Genomic DNA, 25,971 nt, shown 5'->3' on the forward strand with positions numbered 1-25,971 from the left:
GTTAATTTGTTACCTACCACTTAAAGATTTATGCAATGTTTGACCAAGAAATAAATGAATAAGAATTCTGGCATTCTTAAAGTTTGTTTAAAAATTTTGAAATAATTTAGATGACCACTGAAGTGACAAGAGAACTTTGATATGCTCCCCACCCCCCCATCTCTTTCCCCCCTTTTTTACTATGTTTTGATGGAATCAAGTTTTTAGAGTAATTAGTCAAGATGAAATAAGACTTTCTTAACTTTCTTTTACTTGCATGGGCATTTCCCTCGTAATTTTCTTGCAAGAAAAAAATAATTTAAGCTCAAAAATTTCAGATTATATATGAAATAAATAATGGGCAGATTTAATGGAAGGTTTAACAATTAAAAGAAAACACATTCCAATTTTTGAGTTCTTTTATTTTAGATAAATATTTATATCATGACTTCCCTTCCTAGGAACTTTTTTTGTTGTATTGTTAATTTTTTCCCCCATGTTTGGCCCTGAACTGAAAGTACCGTGCAAGAAAAAACAGTAATGCATTAATTCCATATAGCGATTTATATAAGGATTTCTAGTTCGAAATTTTATTCCAGATCTATGGGGTACAGATTCAGAATATCCTCAAGGAGCACTTTTTCTTGCACATTTCTGCCAAAAAGCAAATCTTGTCAATAAATATTACCTTCATAGACCTCCTAAACTAAGCAACAAATCTACCCCATCTATCGCATATATTGATTCATTGATTCTTCAATCGATTAAATACTTGAGTGATAACATTGAATAGTAATCCAATTTTACATGAGATTACTAACAGTTTTCATTTTAACTTTTGACAAATTTGGACCGAAATGTGACATTGAATTACGTATGAAAGGAAGATTTTAGGGTTATACATTTGTTCACGAATCCCTAATCTGGCCAAACTGCATTCAAGCACTTACAGGGATCAAAAGAGGAGAATTTACTTTAGGAAACAAATTAATTTTTTTTTCGTGACAAAGCATTTCTCTATCCTTTTTAAAAGCTACAAATCACTTAATCAATCAATGAGGTGTACAACACTGACACTTTTTAAACATAAATAAATTTTATTTTATTAGACATCTTTTCTGTCAACTATCAAGGTTCGTATTAAGCGACAAGGATGTCAGAAACGTGGGTAAAGTTATGAACTTATGACAGAAAAAAACTTTTGTGATCATATAACACATACGCAGTACCATAAAATTTGCCAGAGACAAAATGGTGTTTGGTTTCTTCAGTTTAGGTCGTCGTTAATAATGTTGTTCAACAAACCGGAAAACATAACTCACCTGTCAACTATCAAATTTAATAAACCCCCATCCAACAATGTCCAAAATAAGACAAAAGGAATTGGAAAACATAAATTATCTGTCAAAAACCACATTTTTATTACGATATTAGCAACAAGTGCGTCATAGTTGAGGCTAAAATTTAGCCTAAAAAAAAGGTAAAGTAACAGGAAAACCCAACTTTTGAGAGATCAAAATACACAGATAATACAGAATGAAACAGTACTAAAGATAACTTAGTTCTTGCATACTGTTGATGGAATAACAAAAAAAAATTTGAGAACATTTGTGTTGAAGTTATATACTTTTATGAAGCAGAAAGGGATCCACAAAACTTACTTGGTTAAGGAGCCTATTTTTCGCTCCTCCTTACCCACTATTTACCTATGTATTTCCCCTATTGCCTACAAGTACTAGTTGGCAAAGCTTTTTTGGCACAGGGGGCGCTATACCCCTATTGATCTTCCTTACTTTGTATATAGGAGGTAAGGGGGAGCACAATACACTAGCATTAAAACAGGATTACATAGGGACTACACGTCTTCATCATCAACTTTTATCTCCTTCACCTAACCCTCTCCCTCCTTTCTTTTCCCCAACCCCCCACCATCCCATACCCTCCAAAACTCCTAATGATATTCAATCTTGTAAGGCATCTAATAAGACCTTTTCTTGGTAACATTATCTTTAGACTTTTACGAGGAAAAACAATGGAATATTATCAACAAACAAGCAAATGAACAGACGAAATTAAACCATGTGATCATCATTGAAATAGTGCCTCCTTACCCAGTGTTCACCTGCCCCCTCCCCTCCCCAAGCGCGTAGCCAAGGGGGGGCGAAGGGGGCAGCCGCCCGCCCCCCTTGAGCATATTTAAAAAAACATATTTAATGTTTTTATGATATCGCTAGTAATTTCAAAAGAGAAAATGCTAAGATGCAACTTACAAGGCCTGGGAAGTGCCATTTCCAGCAATCTGGGAGGCATTTTCAGCCAAAATTTGCTTGTACGCTTCGCGCCAACTATGCTGGCGCTGCGCTTAGATAGTTTGCAATGCCGTATCTACAGTTCTGATAGATTGCCTACATTTTCGCCCCTCCCTTGGCAAATTCCTGGCTATGCGCCTGCCCCTCCCTCCCCCTCAGTGACCACTTTAAAACCAATTTCCCCAGAGTCTATAATGTGCTCAGATTCCTCACCTCTCTCCTCTCCTATGTACGGTGCGGCAGATTTACTGTAGGTATACACCGACTTGTAACTGAACGGAGATTTGAAGTCGATGGCGAAGGCAGAATCCTCCAGGCCCGAATCGGCTGAGGAGAGGCGGTTATATTTCACCTGCGACATGCTCGATGCGAGTCTTGACGGATTCAACTGAAGCTGAAGATTATCTGCAACAGGGCAGAGAAAGAGAGAAAAAAACATTAAAACGAGGAGGGAAATTTAACAAGATGAGAGAAAATTTATTATTCCCTCCCCTGTGCTTTTAAGAAGACAGCCGGTAAATCATGGATTGTCCACGAGAGCTGCTTGACGACTGGAGGCTTTACAAAGAAGCTCATAATATATTCAACGGCAGGAAAGAATATTCGATTTCATTTTTTTGATGTCTCGACAAATTTTCCTGGCTTTAATAGAGTCAGAAAATCTCTATAACAGAGTGGAGTTTGTATGCATGTATGTATTTTAGATCCTCCTGCAAGCAGGAACTCGCGAAGGAGCCATCATTGGCTTCTCAAAACCACAAGCTGACCGAAGTCAGACTCTCACATTCATATTTAACGTCCATGATTATGAATTGTCAACAACTCTGTAAATGGACGACATACATTAGTCTTGGAGTGACTCGCACTCGGGACCTTATGATTGAAAGGCACCGGTGTTAACTACTGAGCTCAAACTCCCTTTTTAAGATTCACAATTTAGAATTAAGATTTAGATTCAGAATTTAGATTCAGATTTTTAGATTCAGTTCGATTCAGAAATGAGACGGTAATCTTCGGTAATACTAAAGTATTGTATTGTAGAGTTTGTTTCTTTATATCGCATAAACAGATAAAAAACATACATGTTCGAAATGGGTTCAATATCACAAAGAAATACCCGAAACATGGTTCAAAGAAAGTGTAGACATGCTGCATGTGCCCAACAGCCTTTGCACTCAATTTATTATCATATTTTTTCTTGAATCTATATTGCCTGATATGAGTTTAAAACACACAAATATAAGTTCCTTTAAGCATTTACACTATCAGTTTGTGCAAAGTGGGGTTCATGTCTTAAGGCAGGTCTGGATTTCACGAAATGTGTGATAGAACATGAAGGGGATAAAGTTCAATAAATGCGATACACTCTGTATATCTGATAGTGCAATCGAGTTCAAAATTGTCTGGTCGATGCACCATCAATTCCATTTGTTTGATCCAGCTATGCATGGGGATTTATTTTTTCCAATGTTAATTGCCGTTGGGATGATAAACAATCAAATTCTATACAATGTGATCCGTGTGCATGATTCAATAACATATGGAGGATCAAGACCAGAGAATAGGATCAGATTTTCCAATGAGAACTGAACAAGATATTCACAATGAGATCCATACACCCAATCATAACCTCTTTTACAGATTAACTTGAGGATCTGTTACTGTGAGGGTGATAACAATAAAATCTGATCTTATGGGATCCGTGGTTATGATTCAATCACGCTGGGAGGATCAAATTCTGCAAATATGGATCAAATTTCCATTGTGAACACAACAGTGTATTTACAATCAGATCCAAGTACTTTACTAAGCCATATATATACACAGTATCTTTATATTCTCCCGTTAATTTTCTAAAAAATCTGAAACAGTGGGAATCTCTCGATAACATGAACATGATTAAATCCTGCAATGAGAATAACCTTTCCAATATAAATTCAGGGGTATACATAAATATGCAGTCCAGATCCTAGTTCTTGTGCTTTCGAATAACTGATCCAGTTCTTAGTTCTCCAATACAAAACTGATCTGTGATCTGGGAAAATTTTTGGGGGACTTATTCCCCCCAGTGACTTCATCAGTCACAAGAGAGATACCCAAACCAGGCATCATATCGATTTGAAGTCATGCTGGATTTCCAAGTTGACCTAGATATAATTCCAAGATAGATTTATCGCGCTCCATACACAATTGCCTTCAGGCAGGAATATTTCTTGATTGGCCGCAGCAGAAAGCAAAATGAATGTTGGTATGATTCATCCGTAATAACTAAAGAAAATATTATTCTGCGTGGCAGAGAAAAATTAATTAATTTAAGTGAACTTGAATGAAGGCGAAACAAATAAATAAAAAGGAAGGTTAAACCATGTTTTATTACATGTAAACAGTCTCTGGGAATATATATTTAGCCCTTGACAGTTTGAAAGGTGTTTTATCGTTAAAGCAAGATTTAATATACTTTAAGCTGTGTCTAAGCTGTCTTTTGTCAATTTTAAAGTAAATTTGAAGATTCCCAAAGTAGAGATTGCTCAATTTTTTCATGAAATGAGTGAATTTACGAGTATAAACAACCTCTTCAGACTGAATCTAAAAAAAATTGTCATGCAAACTATGATGAGGTTTCCAGTGGCCAAATGTTTGTCATACTCCACATGCACTTTCTCTCGTCGAATTCCAATTTGATTTAATTTCTGCATTTAATATCATAAACCAAGGTGCTTCCACACTTTCAAACCCACACCAAAAAAAGATATTTAGCAATAAAGTAGCTACAGTATAGACTTATATATGCCTCAGATTACACCATGTCACGTCTATAAGAAAAATAAAACAATTAAAATATAAAAAAATTAAAATTAAAATTCATTTTGTTAAAGATCGATCTGAAATGGCCATCAATATGTAGAATTAGCTCATGAACGGGTAGCTAAAATGGTCAAAGTTTAACTTTTGTGGCATTTTTAGAACATTTTATCACGCTGAGACAGTCCAATCAACCGCTCAATCTTCATCATTCATCTTTCATAGAGTAATATTAGTAGAAAAGTACATGTATCGATTTTCAACTTCCATAAAGATGAATGTTTCAGAAACTTACAGCAATTTGATACAAAATTTATTGCAAATTTGTGGACAACATGTTACTTACTGACAACATTTAGGATACTGAATGGTTCTACTCAATTCTCAACTGATTCACAGTAAAAACTAACATCTCGAGTGAAATGTATAGTCACCCGAAAAAAATAGTAATTTTTGAATCTTTGTTTTCTAGCAAATTAATATTCATCTGTAGTAGGAGGAATTTTGGTGACAAAATAATGCATGTGCGTAAACTTGCAGAAAAATGCATGCTTTTGAGAATTCAAATCATTTATTTTAACATGCAAAATGTTTCCACAATGTCTTGATGGCATTTAGGGTGATTCACAGTTTTATATAAACTTTGGATCTCATGAAAACCTCAGTCACGAGAAAGTAGCACCTTCGGATCCTCATTGCGTGCAGACAATTTCTAGCGTACCATTCATAATCCAATCTGCAGTAAGATAACTGTTATAATTGCAAACACTCGCTGTGCATTAGAAATAAAGCATATATCAAGTTGGTTAGCATCATAATTGATCTCTAGAGTAAGGCAAAATATGTCACCATAACAGAACTAGTATTGTTCGATACAGGTAAAAAACGGCTACAGTGAAATTATGACCTTCCTTACCGGTTTAGAACCTCTGGACATACAATCAGCGTCCATAGCCTAGTTGGTTAAGGTGTCTATTGCGGGAGGCGCGGGTTCGAATCCTGGTGGGGGCTGAAAGTTTTGTCACTGTTCTGGATTTTCCAACTCATTTCAAATTTCAAATATATCTATATATATATAAAGATAACACTTAATACTAACATTATACATATTAATATATATATATATAATTGAAATTGTAGTGAGTTGGAAATCAGAACAGTGAAGAAACTTCCAGCCTCCACCCGGATTTGAAACTTTTAATAAGACCCGATGTTGCACATTGCCATGTGTCAATCGATTGTGCTGTCTGTAAGTTCAAGCACAGCAACCTATATAATGTTCCTACAGTACACGCCGCTTACAAATGGCCCTTCTATCCCAAAATGATATTATACCTAAAGCTACATATGAATGCCCATATGAAATTTCCTGTCATGGTGACATGACCTTCTGTAATTTTAAAAGTGTTTTCTTTCTTTCTGTCTGTCTGTCTTTTATATATATTTTAATTAATTTTTTTAAAGGTTTCTATTTATGCAACTTTAAATAAATAGACCAACTTAAACCGAAGCTTTGGTACATTTCTTTGCATGCATGTCATGGTTTCCGAGGACACCCAGACAGGATTTGTGTGCATAAACTTCATACAAAATCAAATCTAAGCAGTTTGAGACCAAACTAACCTAATATCACACGTCGGAATTGGTACAATCAATAACTTTTTTGCAATGCTAGAAGGCCGCTGTGGCGTACAATTAGATCAGCTGATGGCTCAGACGGTAAGAAGTGTCCGTTAACGTGTCACCGTAGAAACACCGTAGAAACACCGTAGAAACAGTATCACACATGCCCATTTTGCTTTTTACAATTTAAATTGGCTTAAACTTCTCTCAAAGCCGAGCTGGCCGAGGGCTGACCGGAAGATTGATCTGCAGCTTTGATGTAGCAAAATGTAATTTAAAGGATAGAAAAATAATGGATGGTGTCAATTCATGTATGTACTTATTTATGTAAAACCAGTAAATATACTGTATGTGTATATATATATATATATATATATATATATATATATATATATATAAATATATATATATATATATATATACGTATATATATATATATATACGTATATAAATATAGATATATACGTATATATATATATATATACGTATATATATATATATATATACGTATATAAATATAGATATATATATATATATAAAGAGAGATATATATCTGTATCTATATACGGCATTAAAAGTACAAGGTAACACACAGTGCAGAAGTGAGTTCAATAAAATATATTATGACTTTTGAAATGAAATAAGTTTTTTTTTTAAGTTAGTTTTCATATATAGAAAGAACTTGGCCTGGCAAAATATGGAACAAAAAACTAAATGTACTTTCACTTTGGTAACATACTTCAATATGGAAAACTTAAGAACTTTAAAAGAGGGCATTGATGACATACTGTAATTGTCACAAACACTACCTAGCTCTCAGCGTCTCCAGACAATTAAATTAAATTTGAAAATTATTAAATTTCTCATAAAAACAATTTGAACATATATATAAAAGCTGCATGCATTCATACATATTTTTAAATATTGATAAAAAAAATTAAAATTTCTACCAATATTACCTTTATTTCTTGTACCTATCTGCATTTAAAAGAAATGACGAAGCTACATTGATGTAACTCCTCACATACAGTATGATTGACATGATGGAAATCAAAATGGTGATAAGACTAGTAAAAGAACAAATTCCAACGACAAATAATCAAATAAAATTATAAAAATTAAAAAAAAATCACTTGTTCTTTTTTTGCATTATCTAAGTAGAAATTAATCTACTTACAAGTCATATTTCACAAAATTTAGAAAATATTTAGAAAAAACTTGTAGATTTCTATCTGTTTCAAATGTTTGGAACATATTCCTCGCTTTAAAAGGACACCCCAGCTCAGAACCATGTTATTTTTTCTGATTCCGAGTCACCGACAGGAGACAGGAGTCCATGCAGCAGAAGAAAAAAGTGATCCTATCTCTTTCATCTACCCATACTAGAAGTATCTTTATAATTAATTTCTAGTTGAATAAAAAAAATTACTGAAAGGTTATAGATATTTTACTATATACAATTATTTTCCAACATACTTTCTTAACACACACACACACTCACACAAAAGTATCCGGCCAGCTTGGTATTAATGACTCCTCGATCCGATAATGAAAGATCGACACGACGACGACAAAATGCAAACGATGATATCAAATACAAACTTTTAATCATTAACGATGGAAATAACTCCACACAGAACAAACTTCATTCCCCCCTGAAAAGATAAAGCACTTCCATGTCTGCAATATCACAATCGACTCTGCACGGCAAACTGTAATTACCGGTTGCCGGAGGAAGCCGCACGACATCGATGGCGGTCTTTGACGTAGAACCGCTGCAAGCAGAATTACGAGGATGTTATTCCAGGACAAAGGGATAGATCAACAGACTTGATGCTGTCACACGCTTTTTCTTTTCCCTTTTGATCCTATCCCTGTTCTTTTTTCCTTTTCGTTTACATAAACCCCTAGAAGTACAAGTAATTAGCTCACTATGCTGGTTTGCGCCACTTCGGATGCTGACGGCCGCCGAGAGTGTACCGCCTGTTATGATAATATACAGAGTATCACATCTGACAGTCCATAAATGTTTTAAGACTCGTCTATATTGCGCAACTACCAAACCAATTAGCGGTCTGACAGTAAAGATGATTTGAAAATATGTTTTTTTTTATTGCATGGCTACCGTCTTTCATCACGCGGAGCACCTCCAGCCCAGACAGCTAGCTCTCACCCCGGTAATCAGCAAACATCTAAGCCACTAGTTTACGGATCCGAGTGATAAAACAATATGGATCAACAAAGTACACAACTATGGGAATTATACAGTATATTTATATATCAGGGATGAGCCTGGGGTAACAAAAAAATAACAGAATTTTGCAAAACTTGCGGTATAGGTTCCAGTTTGCGTATGCTATAGTGTGTTAGGATAATAGTTTTTGTCCCCGAGGTAGAAAGAAATCACGGAAAAAGCTCATGTGTGATATATATGTAAATGGAAAAGAATATCCAATTTGAGGGGGAAAAGTCAAAGGTGAAAATACACTCCGACACTTAAAATGGACTGTCCCATGGGGGTGGGGGGGGAATGTGTCATTAAATCGATCCACACCAGGTTTTCTCTCTTCTCTTCAATTAGGACGCATTTCCACCGTCAAGGAAGGGTTGAGATTTTATAATGAATCGTGGGATTTGGTCGACAACGAAAGGAAAACGAGGCGAGAGTTACAGTAGAACCACTCAGGTTCCTATTAATCTGCTTATGTCAGAGAGGGTGGCACTTAAAAAATGAACTTGGCACTTTAGGCAGGAAATGATGAAAATGAATTATAATCTGAAATTTGAAGTGTGTCAATTCCCAGATGCTTTAGTGCGAGAAAGGCATTGAATACTGATATTTTATGTACGTTCTTGCAAGGTAAAAACTAGGAAGGATTTTGACGAGATTTTGACGGTAGTTTATGTGCAGCCAAGCAGAGGGAAACCAAAATCTCTTCTTTCCTTGTTAAGGCAAGAAAGGGTTTCCATGGTGATCAGAAACAAAAAAATACTTTGAACTATAAAAATTTTGGCTCATGGAGGCAAACCTTTATAGATGTATGCTGAAACAAAAGCTGGTGAGATATTCCAAACTTTTACACTTCTTGTTGAAAATAGTATGTTCTTTGCAATTTGTGATCAACACCGGCAGTAAGAGTGTCAAAGATCATCTGGAAATTCTGAATATCTTGGATTACGAAAAAGTTTTCTAGCTATGCTCAGTAATATGAGTAGTTATAGGATAACTGCCAGACATATTTACTTTTCTTGTTATTAACATACTGTCATAATAATAATAATAATAATCAGCAATATTTTTACGACGCTTAAGCAACCACAAATGTGGGAGAGAGCCGCAAGGGCGTATGAATTACAACTTACACGTCCGGTGGCTACAAATTCAACATTTTAACTCAAAATTTGGAATCTTTTTAATTTAGAAATTCATTTCAGATGGGAAAACTGTAGACTGCTCTGTGATGAAAAAACCCACTGTACTATGACCCGGCCGGGTATCGAACCCGGCACCTCCTGAATGCTAAGCCTCATTGCTTCAAATGCCACCGCCTTTATCCACTCGGCCACAGCACCATCATTAATCCAAATGCATGGAATGGAATCATTCTATTTGCTGTATGGTAACCATTATTAAGATTAAATGAGAAAATTTAGAGGTATTTTAGAACTGCTCTATGACACATGATGGATTTGTATTGCTAAAACATCTGTCTTTGGATGATACGATGATGCATATATAGTAGATTGGATGTTGTAAGTTACTTACAATTGTGTTGTAATGTATTTCAGTTCGTTAAATATAATTATCAATGAATGAAACCAAAAGGTGTATTGCCTTGTGTCTTGACACCATCACAGTGTTGGCTTTACTATGTGGGTGTATCTGACAGGAAGTGCATTTTTCCATGAACAAAATCAATTTCCTCTACATGAATGCTTCACAGACAAAAAAACACTTCCAACGAATATCTGCTGGCGGGAATGTTGATACGTGAGTGGTTCTTGAACTTGTGATCATGCATAAGCATCGATCGCGACAATTTTGTAGTGTTGTGTTGCATTTTCATAAATATGGAACGTAACTGTACACATATATGTGATGTATAGTGGTAAATTCATGGGATGTTTATTTCGATCCCGACAATTTTGTTGTGATGTGTTGAATATTCATAAATATGGAACTTTACTGTACACATATATGTGATTTATAGTGGTAAATTGTTAGGATATTTATTTTGTAATTTTTAGGATGCAATATTTTTAGGCTGTATTATTTTTAAGCTGTAATAATTTTAAGTTGTTATGTTTTATGCAATTTTGTGTAGTGCTTTGAGATCATTCTCTGATGTAAAGCGCTACATAAGAATAAATTATTATTATTATTATTATTAAATTCAGGATAGTAAAGGCAAATTCTTTAAGGGATACTGGTGATGACGATCTCACCGATTTTGCTCATTGATTTAGTTCTATCCTTCAGCTATGTGATTTCATCGATGGTTTACTAAAATTCGGCCAGAAATAGAGAGATTGTGTAAAAGGAAAGTGGGCCTGACGTTTTGATCCTAGCAGGATCTTCTTCAGAGGCTGAATGACAAGTAACAGAAACTACAAGGGACAAAATATAAGCACAGAATACAGATATGTTAATGAGCAGGGTGAACACAAAAGAGATTGATGTAAGAGGGTTAGTTGACAAAGAGTGGAGAGAAGAAAGAAACCAACAGGGGGAAGAGGAGAGGTCGGAGTAAAGGGACAAAGAGAGGATTAAGGGAAGAGGGTAGGGAATAAAATGTCAGGCCCACTTACATTTTACACGTTCTCTCACACAGGCTCTTTAGTGGACACACAGTTTGCTAACTGTTTTTGTTCTATTTTTATTTTGCAAATAGAGAGGTATTATACTTGTAAAGGTCAGGAGTCAAACTGCCATGCAAACAAATATATATAGAAACAGCTCGTGGCACTTTTCTCAGGGATCTAAGGGCACTATCTGATATTAAGTAATTGGTGCCATTTGGTTCCTAGTCCTTGCTTATTTTCGTCCTTTGGGTGTTACCTGTACAGGTTAGTTCTTAAATGTATCTAGTTGCCTTTCATAAACAATAGTCCACTTCTCAAACAGATTTTGAGTCTTTGGTTATAAGCATTCTCAGTTACATCTAATTGACAGGTGTCGGTTGATTCTTAAATGGTCTCCATCACAGCTTTCCAAACATGCTGTAACATTGTCGAATGTAACGGTGCACCTACATGCAATAAATCATTGGTAAGATGTAAAGTCATCTGTTATGATTTGATGGGAGAGCAAAAAGTATGATGCAAGTACAACCGATAGTTTTTAAGTACAATACTCAGTCCCAACGTTTCTGAATCAATTTTGTTTCATCATTTTCACTTTAGGAGATCAATTTCTGGCCGAGTGGAAAAAGGCGGTGGCATTTGAAGGAACGAGGCTTAGCAATCGGGAGGTTCCGGGTTCGATCCCCTGCCGGGTCATAGTAAGGTGGGTTTGTTCATCCAAGAGTTAATCTACAGTTTTCCAATCTGAAATGACTTTCTAAATGAGAAAGATTCCAAATTTGAGTTAAAATGTTGAATTGGAAGCCACCCGATGTGTTATCCCTAGTAATCCCTTAAAGCCCTTGCGGGTTTCTCCCACATTTGTGGTGGCTTAAGTGTCGTAAATGTAACTGCTGATTATTATTATTATTATTATTTCTAGCCTTAAAAAAAGCTGTGGATTGATTTACTCCTGGACGGTATATATCCAGTAAGAGTAGCTTGAATTATTCCCAGCCACCTTCCTGACCGGTTACAATCATTATCAGTATTTTCTTATCAACCTGATATAATCACACTAGTACATCAACAACTTGAGCAGTGCACAATAAACTGCATAACAACCGAGTCTGCAAGGTGGCATACTCCTATTAGAGTCCATACTGTATCAATCAACCTGGATGTTCTGGTTCAGGAAAATTGCCGAAGATGCAGTAGGAGAACATCGTTTTTGATATGTTATCAATCAGAGTCTGTTTTTTTCTTCTTGATTTGCAGGTGGAAGAGCATGAATGGAAGTACATGTGGTACAAAAATTGGGTCAATTAAGGCAATTTTTAGACTCCTTTAGGCCTCCCAGGGAGCAGCGGTACAAAACTTGTTTACTACTGAGTGAAGAGGTTTGTTTAAAAGTGACGTAAACTTCAGGCTCGGATAGCAGATATCTTCATGGTCATGATACAGAAAATTGATGGTGCCATGGAAGGCCAACTTGTCAGCTATCCGGTGATGGGTAGCGTTTAGCTAGTGAAAACTTCTGTCTAGACTTAGAGACCACATCAGTGGCGGAGCGTCTATACAGTCAGAGGGGGCGGATGCCCTGACGGATTCAAATGGACTGCTGGCGCCCTTTTCAGCTTTTTACCACTTTTTACTTATTCGCGATTATTGACTTTTTTATTGCGCTCTCAAATACCTATTGACATTTGTCACATTTTGTTGGTGTAATTTTCTGACAAAATGGCGATGACACCTATTTATTCTTCGTTTATTTACAAATTAGCAAGGCCCGGAAAGAGTCATTTCCGGGGATCTAGGGAGTATCTTTACTCAAAAAATTTCTGTATGCTCCGCGCCAACCTGCGGTGGCGCTCCGCTTAGATAGTGTCGATAGCGCCCCTACAGACCATTCTCGCCCCCCTGACCAATACCCCTAGCTCTGCCACTGGACCACATTACTTTTGTGATTTAGTATGTAAGTCAAAGGGGCTTTTAATACGCGTATGCTACCTGCAAAGATACCAGAGAATGAGGCTCCCCAGCCATGCCAAAAAAGCAATTGAGGGCACTGTCATAACAGTCCTTATCTATTTCCGCGAAACTCGAAATGCGTGTAGATCTATCGTAACAGTATTATAGACAGCATTATATACCAAACAATATCATTCGTAATTATAGAATGAGAGATCTTTTGAAAAATATTTTTGAACTTTCAAATCAAACTAGAATTTTTTTTTTTCTAAAGATTTTTGTTTTCGTTCCGACTACACCAACTACACAAGTGGAACCTTGAACTAGCCAATCACCCAGCGAGTCTGCATTCGAGTTCATCCTGCGTGATTTTTGCATGTTTTGTGGTTACTTTCACATGATTGCGTTACTTTGATTCAGAGATCTGTAAACAGTACAGATTAACACACACATTGGAGAGTACCATTAATCTGTCTCGGCATTTGTTTTCTTTACACTCCCCCCACCTAACTTTACGAACTGTCAACCGACTAAATACCTCATATAGCTATCAACTGTATCAGAACACATTTATCACCAGGATGTTGACCTTTGAGATTACTTTACAGTAAACTTTATAGCCACCATCTACAAACACTCCATCTCATTCTTGCCATTGCGATTGAGGGTTGGCATCCGGATGGTGGAAAAGTGATTATTGAGACGCAGACCCGAAGATGAAAAATGAGTTTTAATCAACGAAACAGTGTAACATATTATAATTTATTGTCAAATTCCTATTTGAGAGTCGTCAGCGATCTGCCGTCACGGAGCAGTCAGCTGAGATGTCACATTCCTCTGTAAGTCGCTCCTGAATACACAATGCTTGTAATTTATTATTTCAAGGGGGAATGTTTTTCCAAATCCATTCGTTTTGACACCTTGAAGGTTCTAACATGCAGCAAACTTCCGAGGCAAATTTTGGTGGGTGTCGGTATTATAATGTCCCTTTCACCTCGTCGGGGGAAAAATGGTACAGATGACAAATATTTTGTTACTCTATACGCAACCGTACAGTAAATATAAATTTAACTGTCGTTTCTTTTTCTGTTTATGTGTATAGGCGTTTATTATTGGGCAGGTTTTTGGAGGTTATTCGTAGGAGAGAAAGGTGGGAAATGGGAGGTGTGAAAAGTGAAATTAATGTAATGGTAAGGACATTAAGCACATGCCTCCTCCTCCCTCAAAAATATGAAGAAAGACAGTGACACGTTTCATTCTATTAAAATTTCAGAGTAACTTGATCCTCTTGCAGACAATTTTGTCCTTGAAAACACTACCACAGAATAAGAAAATTTCTGAGAATGCTGAAGCTTTAGGGGGCAGGCGCGTAGCCAAGGTGGGTGGGCGAAGGGGGGGACCGCCCCCTTCACCCTTGAGCATATTTTTTTGTGATATCACTAGTAATTTCAATATAAAAAATGCTTAGATGCAACTGACAAGGCCTGGGAAGTGCCATTTCCAGCAATCTGGGAGGCATTTTCAGCCAAAATTTTCTTGTACGCTTCGCGCCATGGTGGCGCTACGTTTAGATAGTTTGCCAACAGACTTCGCCCCTCCCTTGGCAAATTCCTTGCTATGCCCCTGTAAGGGGACTTCTCTCACCTTGGCTGAAATGGTGGAGTACTTATAATGGCATGCAAAGTAAAAAGTAAAAAGTAAATTTATAGCAAATATTTACAGAAAAGACAAACATATTGTATCCTAAAACATCCTATACAGAATACGCTAAATAAAATGAATACGCTATTCAAAACTTGAAAATGCTGTCCCAACAAACCTTCCCAAACACATTCCCACATGAAAAGGATACTGATCAGTCTGTGCACGATAATTTCAATTAGTATTTCCTACTTCTAAAACACCATGAAAAGGCCTTGAAAAGTCCAGTTCTGAAGGAATTGAAACCAAAGAAAAATCCGAACTCTGTAAGCACTTTGGGTGGTAGAATGAGAAGGGAGGGCATTGACCGGAGCGGTCCAGACATAGAGGGCTCACAGTGTTAAAAGATTACCAGTTCATTCTAGGCATGTTAGAACGAGAGTGCTGAGGTTGTGATGAGACAGGTAAGCCAGGAGTGAAGTAAATATTACAGAAAAGACTAACGTAATCATCCTATACATATGCAGTACAGTATAGCAAACTTAGACATCACTTCAAGAATTGGTAAAGTTATCATTTTACCCCACATTATAATTAAATGCCTTAATTTAAACAACTTAGAAGACTTAAGTGTAATATACTGTAACTATACATCCTTTAAGATCCTATAAAAGAATATTTAAAAAAAAATGGTCATCTACTTCAGAATCTATCGCTTCCACTTGCTGTTATGCTCAGAGACCTCTTCCTGGCCAGCTCACTTCAAGAATTGAGGGGTTGTCTCTATGTTTGACAGGTTATCGTTAACCACGGTAATATCGTGATGCGCCTTGAGCACTGTTATCTGTGGATATGTCTGTGCCTAATAAATCCACAATATCATTATTAATATTATTCACTTTAATTTGACCCTCAATATAAAACCTTATCACTATTCTTCAAACCATTTGGATTAGTTTGTGCAAAATGTTCCACATTCAAAGAATACCTGTTGAAAAATTTGACTTTAATTTTATTATCAGTCTAACGATATAATGTAGAGCTCAGTGCAAGCTACTGAAGAAAGACATCAATCACAGACCTTACACTTGCTGTACTCTTGCCAATCTTCCCCCCTCCCTCCACCACATCAAAGATATTTGACTTTCAAATCCAGGTAGAAACTAGCCGTTACCTATACTGCATACAGATTGTACGCGATACCTGTTTTTCTTGAGGTTTTGAGGGGAAATTTTGTTTCCTCTCGCCTGAAGGTGACCCAATTTCGAGGCAGAGCGAAGCGGGACGAGGGAGAATGGAAGATAAGTAATAATAAACGGGCGAAGTTTACAGTCTGTGGGGCACTTCAAATGGGTTATCTGTATTAAATGACAGAAACGAGAAATCTAGATGTCAACCTAATCTTCCATTCGACCTGAAACAGAATTGATATATGGTAACAGGATTTCGATTAACCCGCTCGCATCTCCTGACAAACTTTTAACTCGATAAAAATGAAGTTAAAAGAAAGTTAACAAAAAAAAAGGTCTTTCCACTAAACTACCCCGTCGTCGGAAAAACGTGTCAGATCCAATTGGCAAAGACAATATGAAACGGTTGCTTTTTCGACGGGAAATGGCAGAACGGAAGAGACGAGCGCATCGATGCGTTTAAATTTGAAAAGAAGTGTGAGGCCATACATGGACTGAAATCGAGTCTGCCGAGGAGAAATGTTTTCCCGTAGATCGTACATGGAATGTTGGCAGTAGTAATCACATTAATATCTGGCATCCGGAATTCTATCAAATTTGAAAAAAATCAATTTCTTTAAAATCTGTCGTCAGCTGCTACAGTAGGTTTTAAACTAACCACAGATGATTTAATGAATACAGGCCTGGAGATGTGCTGTCGAATTCATTTGAGCTGGAGCTGCGTCTTTGGTTTTGTTAAACCAGAAGAGCTGTTTATAGTTGCCAAAGAAAGGTATACCAGGGAGTTGTTCCATAACAACTCCCTGGGTATACTATACACTAAAATTACTCTGAGGTATTCTTTATGCTTAAATGGGGGTGGGAGTCTGTATACATTCTAAAGTGTGACTTAAATTTGATAGAGAATGTGGACTTCACCAGCTAGTTATACTTTAGAAAGTTACATAATAATTTCAAGCAGAAGGGGATACTACCGTACACTGGATGAAGCCCTAAGCCAGAATTGGCGTAGATTTGGAAGGGTATGGTTGAAATGTTTGTATTAAGCATATAGGTAGATACTGTACATAGAGTGCATGATTTAAGGGGAGACAGGTATGAGAGGAGTCAGTGATATGACTTGCTTTGAATTAAACATAAGATGCATATGTCAAAAATAGCTGTAGGCCAGGGGTGGGCAACCTATGGCCCGCGGGCCACATGCGGCCCGCCAGTGATTTTTTTGCGGCCTGTGAGATGTTTCAAGAAAAAGAAAAAAAATCAATCTATTTTACATCATCACAAATAAACAAGCTAGCTGCTTAGAATTTTTCGGCACTAATTATACTGTCTAGTAGGCCTATTATCCCCATTAATTATCAACTGTACTATATTGACATTATGTTTTTTGTGAAAACAGATTAAGTACACACACCTATTGCTTGAAAGGTTTGAAATCAGCAGCAGGTCGTTGGTTAGGTGCGGCCCAGTCAATTTTCACTCCTAATCTCTGGCCCATTCATCCAAAAAGGTTGCCCACCTCTGCTGTAGGCTTATAGCAGTGGCTCAGCAGAGTTTTTACACTGTCAGGGTATGCAAAGACCAATCAAAATTTGTACAGTAATATGCAGAAGGAAAATACAGGCCATGCAACTAAGCAGTGCACCCAAATATAAGCTATTCTTTTCATACTCTGTCCTGACCAATTCTCCAGAAGGACTGATCTTTTCAGATACCCACACAGAGGATCAAATTATTTACGGGAAATACTACGTGTAGACCACCACCTGGCTTCTAATAAAATGGTTAAATTTTGACCTTTACCTTTTGGACGCAGGATAATCCTTTGCTTGGGTTCAAATTTCATCCCTGCGATCGAAGGAAGGAGAATACTGTAGCCTGAAGCTTAACAAACCTTGCGGGTCGCCAACAGCTGTAGGCGACTAATTTAAATCACAGCTTTACAGAGCAGCCTATTAAACGTGACGTGCAGTGTAGGATAACTTATGAATTAAGAGATATCATTCAACATGATACTATACAAAAATGCACCTTGACAGATTTCCAAACTGGCTACAATTCCATTGTGCTCGTCACGTTCTGCGTGTATATATTATTGACAAATTTGCAAGCCGGAAAATCTTGCATATATCATTTTTGACCCAAACATGAGGTTACCATCGATAAAGTCAGAACAGCAAACTCGAACAGAGATTTAAAAATATTTAAGTACAATCAACTCAATGCCATATTTCTTTGCGAGACCAAAGAAAAGTACAGTGGCCTATAACAAACTTAAAATAAACCATGATCAAATATAGGATTCCTGGCTTTGAATGCTTGATATAGAATTTAATTTGATTGTCATTGATTTTAACCGGACTAAACAGAGTCGTCGTTTGCAGCCAGAAGGCAGTTGACCTCTTAACCAGGTGCTTGTACATTGATCATCAATTGAAAACTCGGTTGCACTTCTTCGAGTCTGAATGGTTGGTTTAAAGTAGAAGTTTGGCCAAGAAAGCACTTTACTGTCCACTTTCAAAGTAAAACAAATTAAGTAAAATATCAAATATTTAAGGTTCAATTAAATTGATTAATTAATATATACTGAAGAGCTAGAACATCTTCACCATTTTTTGTATATATATATATATATATATTATTTATATTTCTTATATATTTTTAGAAGTTTTGCAACTACATCTTAATACACTATAGAGGGAGTGATTGTGAAGTTCGTTCATATATTGCAGCAATTTTTAGCACTCTGACAAAACGCTCTAAAGCTCGTACAAATAAACGATAGTAAACAGAGACAGGTATCAACCGTGATCAAATTTACCACAAATTCACAGTTTGGGGATAAATTTCCTCTTAAATTTCTAGAGGTTGTCACTGTTTGTTTGCTCTGTGCAAAACCTTCCTCCTCAGCTGCAGCATGTGGATATTCAAACATGCATGATGTCATCTCGTTTTTAATGCGAGACTTCGTAACGGCAAAGCTCCGAGCAGCAATTTTCTATACCTTCGATCTCATTATCCCTCCGCTCTGGGAACCCGATTCGGATCAGGTAATCAAAATCAATTCTCATATTTGAAAGTTGATCTCCTCTAGTTCCGGCGATGGAATGAATTAAAGTGAGATATGTATTCCATCACTGTCAATTGGGTACTTTGATGAGATATATGTATGTCTACATTACAATACTTTACTCATCACAGATGTCATCAAATCCAGATAGGGAAATTTAATACTTCTGTCAATATTAGTAAATCATAACATTAACATTCAGGCATAACTAATGACTCCCAGAGGATGATGAAAATGTGAGTGTTTTAACATCAAGCAACCAGAGTGTGTATATATATATATATATATATATATATATATATATATATAGATCACAACTACGTGTGTGTACTTTTAGGCTTTTTCGAGACGTGAATGTAATTCTTTTAATACTTAATATATAAAATAGTCAATGCATTGTGGAAGAGGTCGTAAAAGCCCATCCATCAAGTGATCAAAAGATGATGTGTTTTATGACGCAGAACACACGCACAGTTGGATATGACTAGATCCATGTGGCAATCACAGGGGTGTGCTCACACCGGGCGGCTGCGCGCGGCAGTTCTGAATGCTGCCCAGCACAAACAGTCTTCTAAACATTTCCGCCCGGCACCTTTTTTGAAGATTAGTTAAACAAAATTTTACCAATACCGAACTATGGGTGAAAACTTGGCACAGAAGTTAGCTTCGGAATAGGAAAAGAAGATAGCACCATTTGCCATCTAAGCATACTTCATTTAGAATATGCCCAGAGGAAAGTTAATGGGGGGTGGGGGGAGGGGGCATGCCCAGTGATAAAATGTTACCATGCAGTAAAATAGGCTAGGTAGATGGGAGAGTGCAATAGCAAAGTGGAGGCAGAGAGGAGAGTGCAGTCAACCTGATAGTTTAGTTTGTAACACTCTCAATCATCACCATGCATATTAACATAATGTTTACACATCACTGGATTCCATTAATTAATTTAGATAATTATGTAGTTACAACCAGTTCTAGTGTTTCGCCTTTATTAGCGATTTATTAAACATAAACATACTGTATATAGTCAAATACAGAAAATTATATGTCCCACAAATTTAAGGTAAATCAAGAAATGCCAAAAAAAAATCTTTAAAAGTTTTTGTTTAATATGTTATTATTCATGTTCTTTATCATAATTACCTTTCAACAGTTGAGTATGATTATCAGATTGAGATAAATTCAACATTGATAACTTAAATTTATCAAACAATTTTTTGGGGGTCATTATTATATCATCACAGTAAAAGTCTTCATGTAAAATCCAAATTTCATGCTCTGTAACTCTACAGTAACATACTATTACTTGCAATACAAACTGGAAATTGTCATCAGAAAAAACTTTTTTGATAGAAAATTATAAATTCTTATGCAGACAATTATTTGACCAATAATGTAACAAATATCCTCGTTGTTTTGTGATAATTTATTTACGAATTTTAGAATCAAGGAATGCAGTGAGTTTTAACATATATTTTTGTATTAGTTATGATGTGGCCAAATTCATATATGCAACTTCTGCCAGCTAACAGATCATTAATAAAATACTGGTCTACTTATAGTGGGATTACAAGTTTGCAATCTGTGATTCCACACCAGAATATTACAGGAGCTCTGATTGGCTACTGATAATTGAGTTCGAATAAAAGCTGTTGCAATATGTTTGCTGTTTTGATGAAATGAAAACAGGAAGGCCGTCACATGACAGCTCAAGTCTGTAGATGTTTCACCTCAAACTCATTTCCTAAAAGTGTTCTGTGACGACTTTTCTCTGCTTCACTCAAAGAAACTCAAATAATTAAATCCTCAGAGTTTCCATCCAATTTCGATACTGTCAAAAATGACAAATCTTAATAAAAATGTTCGTACATTTTTTAGGTTTTGCAACATGGTTCTAACGAAAGTTTCTCTGTAATGTCAACCTTCCCGAAAAAATATAAACAAACAGTTGTGAAATTATGTATGTACTGATGAAATCTGAAGAACATTCTGCAAAGATGAAGTTTAGTAAAGAAAATCTTTGTTTTCTATATAAATGAAGACAAATGTCTCACGTCACCGAGACATTTTTCATTACTTGTCGGTAGATCCGACGCAAGATTGAGTCAACAGGAACAAACCGAGGCTCGGGAAAGTAACATAAATTTGATTATTGACAAAAATCAATCACAAGGAATACTTGTGATTTAAAATAGTCACAAGGCCTGTTGCTGCAGAGCTAGCTGGGAAGAAAGTGCAAAAGACCTTTTACAGTATGTACATGTACATGCAGAAGGCTGAGCATATAACATCATTTTACCTCGACTGGACACGCTTGAATCGGGCCAACCAACACTGGGGACTGGGGGGAAATGTCAGTGCAATGATTTTCACTCAGGCCTGGTGTCGCTGATTTTGACAATGTCATCACCACTGAAAGATGGTCTGACTCTTACCCCCCCCCCCCCTCTCCCGCCCCTCCATTGCCTCTCTTAAAAATTTTCATATTTTGGCCACCTGCTGATGATAAAAAATTACCTTTGACCTCTACGAATAATGAAAGCAGCTGAAAAGTCACCGAGAGGCATCTTCATACCACATTCGAATTTGATGCAAAGTTGGACATAACTGGTTTAATAGTTTATAGCAAAACTTGTAATCCAAGGTGTCACTTTAACACCCACACATACGTACATACTATACACATATATATGCCATGATCATGAATAACTGAACTGTAAATTAAGGATGGGAAAACTTAAGTGGACATGCTTCCTTTTATTTTTAGACAATAAAAAATTCATAGACTTTTTACAAAACTGTGAAGAAATAAAACCACAGGAACTTACATGATGAAGAATGATAGCCTAGCCCCCAATCAATACACATACAATTTGTTAGGCTCTGAATTGGAATTAAAAAGATTGCATAATCTGAAGAGACATTTATAGGGGCCCCTTCTTTTCTTCCTGGAATTAAATTTGCACTTTACAGAAGAATGTCATCCACATCACGCAATGCAATTTTAATAACTTAATGGTTGCCAGTTGTTTATTTTGCAGGCTGCGAGACAAACATAAAGCCTATATTCTTTAACTACTTTTAACAGTTATGAAAGCAACAATTTAGTCGATTATGTTTTTTTTTTTTTTTTTTTTTTTTTTTTTTTTAAATATATATATATATAAATATATATTTTTTCCCCATAGAGATCCAATATAGTGATGATCTCAAAGAAATGTTACTTTAGAGTTTCGATGGTCTAGAATACTCCTTTAATGTCATACTGATGGATCACCAACTTTTCAGTTCATGATTAATTAATATTGTAATCCAACGTTTTATAACTAATTCTAGTTATAGCTAAATCTTCTGTCATGTTCATATAAATAACCAAGCATTTCATGGATCATGAATTCCAAGATATGTTTGCCCTTGATAGATGTGGATTGCATCATAAACATGCCACTTGAGAACAGGAATGTCTTATGTTTTATTCGTAATTATGACTTTTACAGTTGCTTGTACAAGTTGGAGGTTATTTACTGCATGTATGGGCATATATGTGCAGCCATTTTGATTGATGGTATTACAGTGTTTAATGGGTACACAGTTGTCCTCTAAAAATTAAAGGGGACTTGGTATGTAATATGCTGCAAAAGTCTTCATTTTAATACGTTGTAAAGGTGTCACATTTTAAAGGAGGTGCTGCAATGGTATATATACCACAACAATCATATTTAGTATATATGTTTGTGACAAATAATTTCTTAGCTGTTTGCGGAAATACCTTTGTTACATACACATCGATGAAACCGGTTGGGTTTAAAGGAGATGCGTTGGTTATCGGACTATCATTTAATTTGTATATTTTGGTTAATCCTGACAATGAGGCTTTCTTACTCAAAATTCAGGTTTTGGTAATTATCTGGTTTATGTGGACCATTTTCTTTGTGTCTTTTCTCTTTTCGTCCTTGCACGGCGTGTTTAATTCCGAGATCAGATCCGCTTAGGTTACAACGAAACGTACCGAATCAATTCATACGTACCACGTACTACTCCAGTTCTCTGTTGTAGTGCTTTCGTGTAGCTGGAATTGCTCAAGAGCCATGTGCATTGTTACCACAGGCTTTATAATGGAGACCTAGGTTTTTAATTATTTTGTTCATTGGCTACCACGACAACGAGACAAACATCAAAGACAAGATGTAGCAGTACTAATGAACAGTAGAGGTTTTACTCCCACACTGATCTTCATCTTGTTCTCTGTTGTAAATAAAACAGCTTGTAAACAGTATAGTCAAAATACACTGTAGATCTTTGTGATACAAAAAAACACTCTTTAGCTGTCTGAGAGAGTTGTTCAGCACAAGGATCTTTGTTTACATACAGTTCAATGATGCTGGTTGGGTTTGCTTCACTATGTGAAACGTTTGAGGATAAGAAGCCTCGAGAAAAGAACACTTTGGAATCTTTGAGTAATATTATTATTATTATTATACGCAAACCTAATATCCAGCATCGTTATTGATCTACGCCAAAGAGTGTTATGAACTGTATAAGGGTCATATTTCCAAAAACAGCTCAGTAGAATGTTCCATTTATGGGAGATATCACCAACATCACGAGATATCACAAATTTAATGTTCCTTGACACGGAAGACTTGATCAAGCCTATGTGACACACCATCCAGCCCCATGTGCTTCATACACTATCTTTATTTATTTATTATTTTACCTTAATATTGCAATGTTGATTTTCTTTAATGGAGATGGGTTTGGCATATGCTGAATCTTAAAATATTAAAGCTGTTTCAGAGATCACATGACCATAATGATGGAATTGGTTTCATGGTCAACACTCGCTTACCATTCGCCTTAAATGTATACGAAAGAGAAAGAATATGAAAAGAATTCAGATACTAGTGGTTTTATGACATCGCAGATAATTTACCAAGTGACAGCTCACGGGACAGGACTTATTTATTAAAACTATTTCCCAATTACACGGAGAAATAGTTTTCCTTAGTTGCTTTTGGGGGGAGTTGTTCTCTACAAAGATCTCTTTTATGTAAAGCTTGATATGATGTTTGGGTTTGCATGTGTCCCCCTTTATATCTGAAAGAAATATGTAGTTGCACCTGGCCCAATTGACAGAGATTTTATTCCCTAGAGGTTTATGTTTTCCCTTCTTCTAAGTTTGGTAACTATAAATCAGTGCTTGTACAGACAAGTACAATTTTACACTCTTTTCTTTTTCTTTCTTCTGCTTTCCTCTTTTCAAATTTAATTAAAATTGACGCAACACTATAAAAGCAGTTTCCTGAAAGTCTCTCTTCCCGCCTTTTTTGAGACTTTAGACATTTTTTTTTCCATTTTGGCAGATGATGAAGAATCAACAATCACACTTTTCAGGGATGAAAGTAGATTACAGCTAGTACTAGACATACATGACTCGTTCCAGAACGAACGATGACAGAAGTAATTTTATAAGTGACTATTCATCTTTGAAGTTGGTATGAATTCCATTTAGAGCACATATAAATATATATCGCCGCAGTGAAAAGAACTCAATGTGTGCGTGAAACTCTGAGTTGCAACGCAATGAAATAGCGTGTTTATACATATACAGTATCTATCTATATATATATATATATATATATATATATATATATATATATATATATATATATATATATATAGGAATAACGGAAAAACTGTTAAACAACTATGCTGCATTTAGAGAAAGGCTGGATCTCGAGTGAGATACAATAATTAAATTAGGTAAGTGATTGGAAGTAAAACAGCCAATGTTTGGTTTTTGCAGAGCTTTCGAGCAAAATATATATATATATAACTCTGGCATTAATTGAAGGATCCTTGGCTCATATTAACAAATAAATTTGAAAACAGATTGACGAAATGTTCAATTATTAAGAGTATAAACATTTGCTTCAGTACCAAATATACCAATTGGTATTAAAGTTCATTTGTCCTTGTCATTGAATTAAAGTGGTAACAGAAGTTCTCTCCTTTGGGAGGTGTTAATTGTTAATGTAAAGAACGTGTGAAGTAACAACGAAAATCATGTGACATGTTATAGTATGTTGGATTACTCCTTTAAGTTTGCCTGGATTTTAGAAACAACTGCTCTTAAAACTAAAAATCAAGCATTTTCTACTTACCTGTATTTGAAGTCATGGTCAACAAAAACTTCAATTTATACACTGAACATGTTCTTCGGGTCTTTTTGCACGATTGATCCAAAAAGAACTTGGTATTCTTACTCCAAAGAAACTAATGAAGTTTTTTAATTATCTCTACAGCGAAAAGAAAGCTTCAACACGTACAGTATCACAAAAAGACGACTCAAAAAAAAACAATTTCTAAAAATCCTAAGCAGGGATGAATTGCATGTACACTGATGACTCTCTCCTACCTCAAGACATAACTGGGACAATGCAAGAAAATCAACTCGTAACCCCTGACGATTGTTATTACTGTGTGGCTCTGGCGACAAGGCAAAAGAAAGCTAAGCTGACGGTAATTTCGAGTGAATAGTGAGGAATATAAAATGTACCCTGAAATGTCTAAATATTTTGAAAATTGAAACGAAAACTGTTTGTTG

At 36.0% G+C, this 25,971-nt stretch overlaps 1 protein-coding gene across 5 annotated transcripts in view; it reads right to left on the reverse strand.

Annotated features, from left to right (window-relative positions):
* Positions 1 to 25,971, reverse strand: part of LOC139968726 (stomatin-like protein 1) — a 57,699-nt gene that overhangs the window by 16,623 nt on the left and 15,105 nt on the right. For 3 of the 5 annotated variants that reach the window (XM_071973042.1, XM_071973044.1, XM_071973043.1), the window contains exon 2: positions 2,502 to 2,693. In XM_071973042.1, the coding sequence (XP_071829143.1) occupies positions 2,502 to 2,693 (192 nt within the window). Of the gene's footprint in view, positions 1 to 2,501; positions 2,694 to 6,713; positions 6,872 to 25,528; positions 25,783 to 25,971 lie in introns of those variants that run through there. The other 2 variants (XM_071973041.1, XM_071973045.1) reach the window with 2 other exon arrangements.

The sequence above is a fragment of the Apostichopus japonicus genome, chromosome 6 (genome assembly GCF_037975245.1).
Source record: "Apostichopus japonicus isolate 1M-3 chromosome 6, ASM3797524v1, whole genome shotgun sequence".
NCBI lineage: Eukaryota > Metazoa > Echinodermata > Holothuroidea > Aspidochirotida > Stichopodidae > Apostichopus > Apostichopus japonicus.